We start from the raw sequence: 13,163 nt of genomic DNA on the forward strand, positions 1-13,163 counted from the left end.
GCCACTTACTGTGAGTGTCCCTAGAAGCCACCTGCTGCTGAGTATCCGCAAGCCACTTACTGTGAGTGTCCCTAGAAGCTGCATGTTGCGGAGTGCCATGAACTGCCCCTATTGTGTGCCCAACTTACCCTTGCCCAAACTGTCCTTATTGTGTGCTCGGATTACCCTTGCCTGAACTGCCCCATTGCATGCCCAGATTATAGCTACCTGGACTGCCCCCCTGAGTGTTTGGGCCATCGCTACCCGAAGTGCCCTATCGTGGGCTGTATTACAATTATTTGGGGCTCCTCCCCTCTCTTCCCCTTTTTGGGTACCTGGACGCTACCTTCCTGCCCTGATTGAGTGCCTTCCTTAGTTCAATAAAGCTTTGTGTGTTTACCATCTTCTTTGTCTGTCCTGTCCTGCCTACGCTTCCGTCACAACAGCCTCCACTTTCTTCTTTTGTGGATTTAGGCCTTCAGAGGTCACTTCATGTCCAAGGAAGGTGACTTTGGTACGGCACCATTGGGCTTTCTGTAATGAGGTTGTAACACCTGCCTCTCTCAGCTGATTTAGCACGTCTCATGTTTTGGATATGCTTTTCAACAGAAGTACTTTTCAATAAAATATCATCCACATATGTTACATTTCCTCTCTCTGCAGCATCAGGCATGGCCTTATGTAAGAACCAGCGAATTCATGGCCGGAGTTTATGTAACCTAAAGACATACGGGTCCAGGTATATTGTTCTTTATCCAAGGTGAAGGCCAGTCTGCATTGGTCTCCAGGACGTATCCTGACTGTCCAATAACCTTGGGCACAATCCAGAATCTAAAGCCAAACCAATTATAGTGTTTTGGGGCAAAGAGATTTCATTTGGGGCTCCATTATTAATAATTATTTGGGTTTTCAATGGCTGGATATTCACCATTGGTGTAGGATTTACCTAAATTCCTGATTGTTGCATCTTATTTGAGAGACATATAAATGCATCAGGATTCTTTTTGTCCTTTTTGTACCTGTATAGGTACATCATGTGGTACTAATATGTTTCCTGCATATGGCACTATCTGGGATGATTTAAGGGCTTCATGTTCATCTATAATTTACATAGATCCCCTTTAATCTGGTCCACAATGTGGAATTTACCAGATCTGTGTGTATGGCAAAGCGTTGCACTAGATCATTGCCAATGTAAATCTGATACCGGAGCTCATTGATTACCAGGAATAAATGATTGGCCGTTTTACCCCCAACTGAAATGGATAACATGCATTTGGCAATAATATTATGACTTTTGGAGTCATTATCCAGATCATGGATCCAGTTATCCTGAGGGTTGGGATACCTGACTACTTTAGGATTAGACATTTGTTTTAGTAGATCTCTACTAATGTAACTATTTCCCGGCGTAAAGCCAGTTTAGCCTTTTTAGTACTTCCCAGGTCATTGACTTTGAAGGGAAAGAACACATCCTCATTCACCTTTACAATCCTTGCTAGGAATTGTGTATGATTACTGAACCCAGTAGAGTCAGTATCTTCTCTATGGAGGTGAATAGAACGTCCCCTTCCAGGCAGACATCTCTGACTCTTTCAGGGGACACACATATGGTGTTCTCCTCCTGTCCACATAAGGTGGAGGTAGGTGTTGCCTGTAAGAAGGAAACATCTGGAATTTGGCTGTTCCTGAAATGGACCTCAATAGAGTCCGGTCTTTCTTCCATCACGTGGCAGTTACACGGATTGTGATAGGATTGGGAGTGCTCATAATTAATTGGCACATTGACCTGTGACCATATAACCTCACTGATAAAATCAATGACAGGGTTTCATCTCTGAAGGAGATCTATACCAATAATTAGGGGTCATAGGGCAAACCAACTAGCAGTGTGGGATGGCAGATTCTTTTATTTCCCACTATGAAATGTAGCCAAGCCGTACCTGATACCTTCATGGCTGTACCGGATACACTCACAGGTTTTGCTGGGAAACTTTTCACCTTTATATTTCCCTGAAGAGAAGTCTTGGATTTGTTGGAAATCTTTCTGAGTTCTAATAGTTGCTTGGCTCCCCGTGTCTAATAAAGCCATGATCTTTGGTAAATGATGATGTCATTCCACTTCAATGGAATACCTTTTGTCAATGTCCTGTAATGGGCAGAGGTACCTTGGGTGAGAAGTGAAGGTGTCTTTATGCTTTGTCTCATCCGCTGACCCCCCCTTCTTCTTCACATGGAAGCTCCTTGGACGGCTTGTCACGTTTTGATTGTGGAGGATTCTGTGGGCTGTAATACAGAAACACAAACATTCTGCCCCCCCTTACCTTTTGGCATAGGACAGGTTCAATCCTTCTCAGACATACAGACACTTGGCTTCATTTGTGCTCTCTTGTTTATCGGGACATTACAGGCATTATCATTGTTTGATGCTTTAACCTGTTCATTCCTGCTTCCTACTGAGGACGATTTTCTGCAGGATTGGGATTCCCTAAAAAAGGATTCTTAGTGTTAGCAGTGAAGAAATTGGTTATTTCCCCATTTGTTCTGCTAATACACTGAACTGACCTGCATCTGCTACAGGCTTCATATAGATTACTTCTACTTTTCCAATGGACTTTTGGGTTTGGAGTTTTGGAATTGGATGTCTGGGATCTGACAGAACTTTCTGTTTCAGAACCAGATTGGACCTTTTTCTGGTTGGACCTGTAATTCCGGTAATAACCTCCCTGATTTCTCCTGTCGCTTAGTAAATTGATGCTTTTTGTCTGAGTTGTCAGTGACGGGGACCTTCTTGAAATCCAGATTGGGTTTAGACTTCTTCTGACTGAGAGGTCTGGAGCTTCAACAACTTCAGCAGAACTCCTTCTTGGGGATTCAAACTTTCTGGGATCCTTTTTAATCTGAGTCTCAGCTATGTTTTCTGTGGGCTTTGTAAATCTCCTGCCCTGAGACTCCTCCCCATGCTGTAATCCAGCGTAGAGGGCGGTCCTCTCTGTCAGTAGCCAATCCAGAGTTTTTCTGGGATTACAATCCCGGGCCAAAATCATTTCTTTTTTATTTGGGAAAGCATCATAAAACAATTGGACACATTCAGGGCTGTCATAATCAGGATCTTTTCCAGCCAGGCTGTAGGCATTCTTGAGAACTGACAAAAACTCTCGGGGACTTTGATTTGGCCGACATTTTAAAGTCAAAATGTCTCTTTTATCAGCAGTAGCTGAGCGGTAGGGACCAAATTCTGCTTTTATTTCTGATACCACTTCAGACCATCTTATTACACCCGTGTCTCTGAGGCAAGTCAAGAAATTCCTGTGCTTTGGCTGAGACACCCATGGGACAAATTCAGTTTTCTGTTTGTCAGAATTCAAACTTCGGGTCATCATCGCCTCCTCGTAGGTTTCTGTGTGATCAATTATAGAAGGAGATCCTTTCTTAGTAAAGAGGCCCACAGTTTCTGTTAGGAATGGTATCACTTTGGTGGTATCATACACAGGCCTCTGGGATTTTCTCTCACTTTTGGGGTGTTTATGACGTGAGATGGGTCTTAATTTAGGAAGATAATGTTCCCTACTGGAAGGCATTTCATCCTCATCTGGGGGGTCACTGTAGTTACTCTCAGATTCTGAAGCCTCTGATTTTAATGGGATTACAATTTTAGGGCTCATAGAATGGTCTGGGTGTGAGCTGCTAAAGGGTTCAATGACATTTGTAGTCTGCCAAGTAGAAGGAGTAACCCTTGTACTGCTGGCTTTTAGCTCCTGTGTCTACGGTACCAATTGCTGATATGTGCGGTTCTGGACATCTACCTCATGCTGGAGATGGGTATTCGCAATGCTCAGCTTTTCACATTCTCATTTCTAAAGTTGATTTTATCCCTTTACAGTCAGAGAACTCCTCAGAAATGTGATCTAGATTCTTAACCACCTCCCATCCGGCCGTTGTATATAAACAGCCAGATGGTGGCAGTGTCATGTTTCACATGACTGTCATATGCCTTTAAGTGTTTTCTATATTTTTTCTCTGCTCCTTCCTTTCCTTTGGTTTAGTTAATGTTGTATAGATAGCCCTCCCCCTTTTCCCAGGAATGCATTGCAGCTCTAGCCTCATGTCATGGAGCAGGAAACATTATGATCTTTTGACCTATCGAATGTTCATTGTTGTAAGATTCTCTCAGTTTATGGAATAAACTTCACAAGATCTACAAGATGTCTTATTGATTGAGTCACTGACTGTGGTATCCAGCTGAGGTTGAAGTTATAGCTATCTCATCACAACTTTAAGTTACAGAGATCACACTATCAATGCTTAGATTGGAGAGACAGAACAGGCAGTGCAGGGGCAGCTGGCTGTTTATAAACAGCCTCCCCGCCCCCTGCTTGTTCGCGCTCCCTGGGAGCACGCAGCAACGCGATCCGGTGCCCGCTGTGTCCTCCAGACACAGTGGAACACCGATCGTCGTATGGGACCTCTGTGTGAGGTGCCAATCATGTGATCACTGATTGGCCAATCAGTGACCACATGCAGAGTAGTAAGCAAGATGTCACTTCTGACATCATTGCTTACTATGTGTGAAATCTGTGAATGATCACAGAGGTCACATAGTACAGGGCTATTCACAACAGCCTTGTACCATGTGACAAGCTGTGACCAATCACAGCTCACACAGTATTTATCAATGGCTGCAAGAATGCAGCCAGAGTGAAGGAGAAATGATTGCTTTTACAGCCTTTATGGGTGTAAAATAATCAGTGTAAAAAAAAAAATCTTCATTATCCCCCACAAGTAGTACAGTGTCACCATGGTGACGCTGTAATACTAGGGTGACAGTAGGTAAAAAAAACCCATAAATAATAATTTAAAAATGTAAAAAAAAATGTTTAAAAGTTATAATTTTTGGTTATAAACTAATTTGGGTCTTTTTTTTACTAAAAAGGTAACGGAATCAATTTTGGCCAAGACTTATGATGAAATATTATTTGGTTTTAGTGGTTAGTAAGTCGTTTGTGAGTTTTAGGAGAGCAGTTTATGTGGAGTGTTATGGGTGAAATCCAGACTGAAGGGGATCCAGAAGGTTATATTCAATAAGGTGGCAGCCCAGTCGGTTGTAGACTAGACGTTCAAGGAGTTTGGGGGCAAAAGGGAGTAAGGAGATGGGTCTTAGGTTACCAAGAATGGTGAGGTCCAGTGAGGCTTTTTTAAGTATGGAGGTGACTAGCGCATGTTTTAGAGAGTTGAGGAAGATGCCAGTAGAAAGGGAGAGATTGAAGATATGAGTTAAAGAATGAAGGATAGAGCCAGAGGGTGACCGTAGTATTCACGAGGGAACAGGGTCCAGGGGGCAGGTGGTTAGGTGGGCTTTAGAAAACAGTTTACCAACCTCCTCTATAGTAGCTGGGTTAAAACAAGGGAAGTATAGATTGTGCAGGTGGACAAGGAGTGTAGGGTGAGGGAGATGTCTGGTGGACAAGGAGTGTAGGGTAAGGGAGATGTCTGGTGGACAAGGAGTGTAGGGTGAGGGAGATGTCTGGTGGACAAGGAGTGTAGGGTGAGGAAGATGTCTGGTGGACAAGGAGTGTAGGGTGAGGGAGATGTCTGGTGGACAAGGAGTGTAGGGTGAGGGAGATGTCTGGTGGACCAGGAGTGTAGGGTGAGATATCTGTACAGTGGAGATCTCATCACAAATTGTATCATTCTTATTTTTGAAGTGATTAGCGATCTCCTGGGCAGTGAGTGAGTTAGTGGGTGGAGGTAGAGAAGGACAAAGCAGAGAGTTAAAGGTAGAAAAGAGTTGATGGGGATTGCATGAGAGGGTGTTAATGAGAGTGATAAACTAGGTCTGTTTGGCAGTGTGGAGACAAGAATTGTATTTTTGTATTTCAATGGTTTTTATTAATTTTAAACAGTATAAAACAGAGGCAACAGAGGCAACAAAACACGCCCACGCAGGGGCTATCAATTGCACCGATAGAAAATGCATAATAGAGCAGACAACGCTCTAATTCCAATAAGGCAAAACGTATGCCCGCGCAGGGGCTATCAGTGGCACATAGGTTACAATAACATCAGTGAAACCCAGATTATCGCACCTAAAGACAGCTGTCCACTGTCACATCAAAACAAACAGAAAAGCAGAGAAGAAAGAAAGAGAAAAAAAACAAACAAAAAAAAAAACAAAAAAAAACACACACCAAAGAGCAAGGGTCCATGAGCGCCAATACAAAACTCCTTCACCTCCCTACACTGGCAGGGGGGAGCGTGGGAAAGGCATATTGCAACCACGGCTCCCATATTGTCAAAAATTTATGTTGAGAGTCGTTGCATATACTCGACATCTGTTCATTGAGCATCATAGTAGTCATACAATCCCGCACCCCCTGAAAAAGTACAAACGGACTCTTCCAGGCCTGGGCAATTGTCCTAGTGGCCGATAAAAACAAATAGGAAGCCAACCGCTGCTGACGAGCCAAGAGGCCCGGTATGGGGCAATGAAGCAAAGCATACCGAGCATCCCGGCGTATGGAGAGATGAAACAAAGTGAAAAGGAGGCCAAACACACGAGACCAAAAACGAACCAACCTCGGGCATGACCACCAGATATGCAGTACATCGCCACGATGGCCACAACCCCGAAAACATCGATCACTACAGGCAGGGTTAGCCTGGGCCAAACGAGCCAGCACCCAATACCAACGAAACAATACCTTATAGGCTGCTTCCAGCGTGGTCGTATTAAACGAACATTTAGCTATGAGTGACCAGGCTTTATGCCAGTCCTCCGGATCCACAGCCACTCCCAGGTCGCGTTCCCACTGAACTACATATGAAAGAGAAGTGTGCGACGAGCATCTGTTCAAGGCTGCGTAAAGAAGGGAGATAAGGCCCGGGGCGCCCGGACGCTGTTGGCAAAGCCGTTCAAAGGCAGATTTCTGATATGGGAAAGCAGAAGTGGCCCTCAGCGAGAGCAGCCAGTGCCGCAATTGAAGGTACCGAAAAAATTCCGCTGGGGGAACATCCCGAGACTCCCGGAGGACATTCCAGGTGGGAAAGGACCGAAAAATCAAAAAGTGTTGCACCTGTGAGAAACCATGAGCCACCCACCAAGAAAATGCCCTCGGGTGATCTAGACCCGGCGGGAAAAGAGGATTATTAACGATTGGAAGCAAGGGCAAGAAAGGCGACATCAGACCACTGGAGTAACGTACCGAGTCCCAGACTCGTAGGCCATGGAGCAACATCGGACTCAGCACCGTAGGGCGCAGGGCAGGGGGAAGCCATAGAAGTGTCGATAGTGCGATAGGGGCACAATTAGGTAGTTCCAGCAGGACCCAGAGAGGAACGTCGGAGGAAGCGTGCAACATAGACAGCGGGGCAATTTGGCTCGCCTGATAATACTTAGTTACATTGGGTACCCCAAGACCACCTTGGAGTCTATGAGCAAAGAGCGTATTTCTAGAAACTCTGGGATGCTTATTGGCCCAGATAAAACGCATAAACTTCGCCTGAAGCAACCGAAGAAAATGAGGGGGAACCCGCACTGGGAGGGTGCGAAAATAATATAACAATTTCGGCAAGATGGTCATTTTCACTGAGTGAACCCGTCCTATCCAAGACAGGTGCGGAAATTGCCAGGAATGCATAAGAGAAGATAAGGAGCTAAGCAAAGGATAATAATTTGCAGCAAAAAGGGAGTCATAGGTGGGGTCAAGCGAATGCCCAAGTATTCAAGAGAAGAGGAAGCCCACCGGTAAGGGAAATGGGATTGTAGGCGTGAAACCAAATCTGAAGCCAAAGTAATATTGAGAGCAACGGTTTTATCCAAATTAATACGTAGACCCGAGATCAAGGAAAAGCGCTCAAGAACCCGTTGCAAATTAGGAAGCGTCGTCAGAGGATTAGTAAGGGTCAAGAGGGCATCGTCCGCAAAGAGGCTCAGCTTAAACTCCTGTCCCGCGTATGGAACCCCCGATACATTGCAGTCGGTCCGGAGCGCTAAAGCCAGTGGCTCAAGCGCCAGGACAAAGAGTGCCGGGGACAGTGGGCAGCCCTGCCTCGTCCCTCGCCCAACAGGAAAGGGATCCGAGAAATATCCAGCGTATTTAACGGAAGCCGAAGGAAAGGAATACAAGGCTTGAATCCATGAGAGAATAGAATCCCCAAAACCCCAGCGAGACAGCACAAACCACAGATATTCCCAGGATAGAGAAGAATTGTATTTTTGAAGGGCAGATTTATATTGGTCGAAGTCTTGCTGGGTCCTAGTCTTACGCCATAAAAGCTCAGGAGCACGGCTACGTGTTTTGAGGCATCTGGTATTGCTTGTTTGCCAGGGCTGTAGCAGTCGGGGCCTAATTCTGTGTGTAGTGAGGGGGGCCAATGTGTCCACGGTGGATGACAGTGAACTATTGTATACAGAAGTGGCCATGTTGTGGCAGGACATGACTGAGATTTTGTCATAGAGACAATCTGTTGCCAAAAAAAGAAGTGAAGGGTTAAGATAACGAAGGTTTCTACGGGTAACTGGTAGTTGGAAGACAAGGAGGAGGAAGCCAAGGAGAAAGTGAAGCTAATAAGGGATCAGAGAGAGGAAGAGGAAAGTTGGTGAAGTTGCAAGGAGTGCATAGGTAGGAGAATACAAGGTGGAGGCAGTTACCATTGGAGTGAGTAGAAGCATGCGTCCATTGTTTTAGGTCAAAAGAAGTGGTTAGGCTCAGAAGTTTAGAGGTAGCAGGAGTGTTACAATTAACAGGGATGTTGATGTCACCAAGAATGATTGTGGGAATTTCAGAAGAGAGAAAGTAAGGCAGCCTGGCAGGGAAGTCATCAAGGAAGCTGGATATCGGTCCAGGAGGACGAGAGATCACAGCAATTCTTAAAGAAACTGGAGAGAACAGACAAATACAGTGAACTTCAAATGAGGAGAGGGACAGAGAGGGAGGTGAATGGAGGACCTGAAAAGTGCTTTGAGGGGATAGGAGGATTCCTACTCCACCTCCTTTCCGTCCACTAGGCCTGGGAGAGAGAGTCCAGAGGAGACCACCATGGGAAGGGGCAGCAGGAGAGGGAGAGTCAGATTCATGAAGTCAGGTTTCTGTAACTGCAAGCAAGTTAAAGGAGTTTGTGATAAAAAGGTCATGGACAGAGGTGAGTTTGTTACAGACAGAGCGGGCATTCCAGAGGACACAGGAATCATCATCATCATCATCAGGTCACCTGATCTCCCTTGGAATGACTGGTGACTGCATTGGTTTGTGGTGTGAATGGATCTGAACCTCCTTTTGTCACCTCTTCCTTTATATCTCGGTTGAATATACAGATGTTGTTACGTTCAGCACTTTGTTGGCTGTCTTGGTTGTACATTACTATAATATGTCTGCTGTCCAAGTAAGATGAGTGCACATTGCAGGCCGGAGTCTTCTCTTCATCACCCTGCTGGTCATTGATCATCAACACAATGGAGGAGTTTATTTTTTTAATTACTTTTATTTTTCCTTCATGGTCTTTTTTTCAATTTTGATGAACAATTACATTTTGTAAAATGCAATAAAAAAATAAAAAGAATCACTTTACATTTAGGGGTCCATTCATAAAAGATGTCATAACAATTTATCTGGCAAGAGTGCGTGTCCATTCCTTCTGTGTGACTGGGGGAATGATGGCTGTTATTAGGATATTTGCTGGTCGAATGATCTCCATTGATTTAAAATGGAAAATACCACATGTGCCACTAGATAGAGAGTATTGCTAAAAAACATAGCGCCATCTACAGGCCAAATGTGGTATTTTCCATATTAAATCAATGACTGGTTGAATATTGTTGGTTTATTGGACTTTTGTTCTTCTATGTCTGATGTACTCATACCTGCAGGAGTATGATCTCAGGGATTAGTATGACACCGTGCCTGAAGAAAAAAACTAACTACCTAAAGAACATTTGTTGGACAAACGTGATGATCATTCATCCGCCATGACAAATTCTGGACATACTTTAACACAGTGATTTCTTATGATCATCAGCTCCATCTAGTGACCAAAATGGGGGATTTTTCCTAAAATGAACTCAGAGTAAAAATAAAACAAAACTGCATTCTGGCCACTAGCTGGAATAAATCAGAGTATGAAATTATTATTATTATACAGGATTTATGGCGCCAACAGTTTGCTCAGCACTTTACAATATAACAGGAGACAATACAGCAACAATACAGATCAATACAAGAGGGATAGGAGGGCCCTGATCCTGGGAGCTTACAATCTAAGAGATAAAATACATCCAATATTCATCACAGCTGGGCGAATGCCGGTCACATCTGTTCAATTAAATATTTTTTACAAATAGAATGCAAAATCTCCCACCACAAAATATACTCAGCCAATGACAGGTCAGGACTCCATTGTTATTCTTCTTCTGCCATCAATGGCCGACCCGGTCCCACACTTCATCCATGTCTTTGGGGACCTCTGATCTCCTTATGAACTGTTTCTTCCATGATGATCAGCCATGGAGTATATCTGAGGTGTATATCAGGGTGTGCTTCTTCCCCACATGATAGCTGGGATGTCCAGCAACATTCATCTAGAAAACATTTCCCACACTCAAGGCACTAATACACCTCCAGGTTGTGTGGGACCCCTGATGTACAGGAAGACAGGACTTCAGTGAGAAACATTTCCCTCACTCATGTCCGGAACGCGGCTTCTTCCCCTTGTGAGATCTCTGATGTCCAGAAAGATAGGACTTCTGTGAAAAACATTTCCCGCACTCAGGACAGGAATACGGTTTCTCCCCTGTGTGCAATTTCCGATGTTTGTAAAGATCAGACTTCTGTAAAAAACTTTTCCCGCACTCAGGACAGGAATATGGCTTTTCCCCTGTGTGAGACCTCTGATGTCTGTAAAGATTGGACTTGTCTGAAAAACATTTCCCACACTCAGGACAGGAATACGGCTTCTCTCCTGAGTGAGATCTCTGATGTGTGTCAAGATGGGACTTAAATGAAAAACATTTCCCACACTCAGAACAGGAAAGTGGCTTCTCCCCTTTGTGAGATCGCTGATGTGTGTAAAAATCTGAAGTGTCTAAAAAACATTTCTTGCACTTAGGACAGGAATACGGCTTCTCAACCGTGTGATATCTCTGATGTCTGTTCAGACTGGACTTCCATGAAAAACATTTCCCGCACTCAGGACAGGAATATGGCTTTTCTCCTGTGTGAGATCTCTGATGTTTGTGATAAAAGGACTTGTCTGAAAAACATTTCCCGCACTCAGGACAGGCGTATGGTTTTTCCCCCTTGTGAATCCTTTCATGTGTGACAAGATCTGATTTTACTACAAAACATTTCCCGCACACAGAACAGGAATACGGCTTCTCCCCCTTGTGAAACCTCTGATGTCTGTAAAGTTGGAACTTTCTTAAAAAACATTTCCCAGTCAGGACAGGAGTGCGGTTTTTCCCCCGTGTGACGCCTTTGATGGGTGACAACATCTGATTTTAGTACAAAACATTTCCCACACTCAGAACAGGAATATGGCTTCTCACCTGTGTGAAACCTCTGATGTCTGTAAAGTTGGGACTTCCTTAAAAAACATTTCCCGCACTTAGGACAGGAATACGGCTTCTCACCTGTGTGAGATCTTATATGGACATTAAGACCATATTTAGAACGGAAACCTTTTCCACACTCAGTACAGGAGAAGCTCTTCCCTGTTGGAAGGCCGGCCCGGTCCCGCATAGTCTGAGGTTCCTCAGGATACGAGGAATCCGATGGTCCATCTACACTGGGTGGGGCCGGATGGACATTGGAGGGAGGCGGGTTTTCTCCTAGAATATACTGTATGATGTCCTCATCTTCTACTTTCCATTCTGGAGACAAAGTGAGACAATCCTCTGAGGTTTTCCTCATCTCCCGGCCATGGACTAAAATACAAAGACAAAGAGGATTACTAGACAGAAGCTGATTGGTTTCCCCAAACAGGACTCCGCCCACATCAGGCAGCTTGGTCTAGATGGGTGACTTCCATCATGACTTTGTACACGACTTTCCAGAAACATGATGCTACTTCAAAGCAAACATCGAAGGGATTATAAAGTCCCAAGCACATTCCATTCACACCTGAGCATAGCCGAAATGTAAGTTCCCACTGTGACAGACCCAACCGGGACATGGGCTTTTGGAGGGGACTACAGGCTGGCCTCTTGCCTACTGACCATGGCCCTGGTGTCTGAGGGGGCTCTATTCTTTGGTGTGTGCCTGGGGGGACCTTTGGAGTAGCTTACTTGGGACTCAAGTCCATATCTCCCCAAAACACACAGACTCTGAGAACTGGAGGACCAACATACAGATTTGGGGTCCCTGTCCCCAAACTAGAATTGACTGTTTTCAATCCCCCTCCTTCCTAGACTCAGAGACTCTAAGAAGATGTTGATATAATCAGTAAAACAACCTGATGCTGAGGACTCTTGTTGGAATCTGTTTATTAAGGTGTGATGTGTCTTTCTCCCATTGTGTGCCTCCTAGGTGTGCATTGTTAATGGAGTCACCTATTGTTTGTCTGTTGGGAAGTCCTTCTGGAGGTGCCTACATGATAGGATTAGACCGATGTCAGCTTCACCTCCTTATCTAACCAGCGTGGGATGTTTACCCTGATGGAGGTCCTTCTGGAGGTGCCTACGTGAAAGGATTAGACCGATGTCAGCTTCACCTCGTTATCTAACCAGTGTGGGATGTTTATCCTGATGGAGGTCCTTCTGGAGGTGCCCACGTGATAGGGTTAGACCGATGTCAGCTTCACCTCGTTATCTAACCAGTGTGGGATGTTTATCCTGATGGAGGTCCTTCTGGAGGTGCCCACGTGATAGGATTAGACCGATGTCAGCTTCACCTCGTTATCTAACCAGTGTGAGATGTTTATCCTGATGGAGGTCCTTCTGGAGGTGCCCACGTGATAGGATTAGACCGATGTCAGCTTCACCTCGTTATCTAACCAGTGTGGGATGTTTATCCTGATGGAGGTCCTTCTGGAGGTGCCCACGTGATAGGATTAGACCGATGTCAGCTTCACCTCGTTATCTAACCAGTGTGGGATGTTTATCCTGATGGAGGTCCTTCTGGAGGTGCCCACGTGATAGGATTAGACCGATGTCAGCTTCACCTCGTTATCTAACCAGTGTGGGATGTTTATCC

At 44.8% G+C, this 13,163-nt stretch overlaps 1 protein-coding gene across 1 annotated transcript in view; it reads right to left on the minus strand.

The window, feature by feature from the left end:
* LOC149445444 (uncharacterized) overlaps positions 1 to 12,585 on the minus strand; it is a 35,068-nt gene extending 22,483 nt beyond the window's left edge. Inside the window, 3 exon segments of the mRNA XM_089653841.1 lie at positions 2,637 to 3,692; positions 10,634 to 11,408; positions 11,410 to 12,585. Of these exon segments, the coding sequence (XP_089509967.1) occupies positions 2,637 to 3,692; positions 10,634 to 11,408; positions 11,410 to 11,882 (2,304 nt within the window). The 5' untranslated portion in view covers positions 11,883 to 12,585.
* Positions 12,586 to 13,163: the final 578 nt, after the last annotated feature.

This window comes from Staurois parvus, unplaced genomic scaffold, assembly GCF_062004578.1.
Source record: "Staurois parvus isolate SC_StPar_1 unplaced genomic scaffold, SC_StPar_1.0 ptg000721l, whole genome shotgun sequence".
Lineage (NCBI taxonomy): Eukaryota > Metazoa > Chordata > Amphibia > Anura > Ranidae > Staurois > Staurois parvus.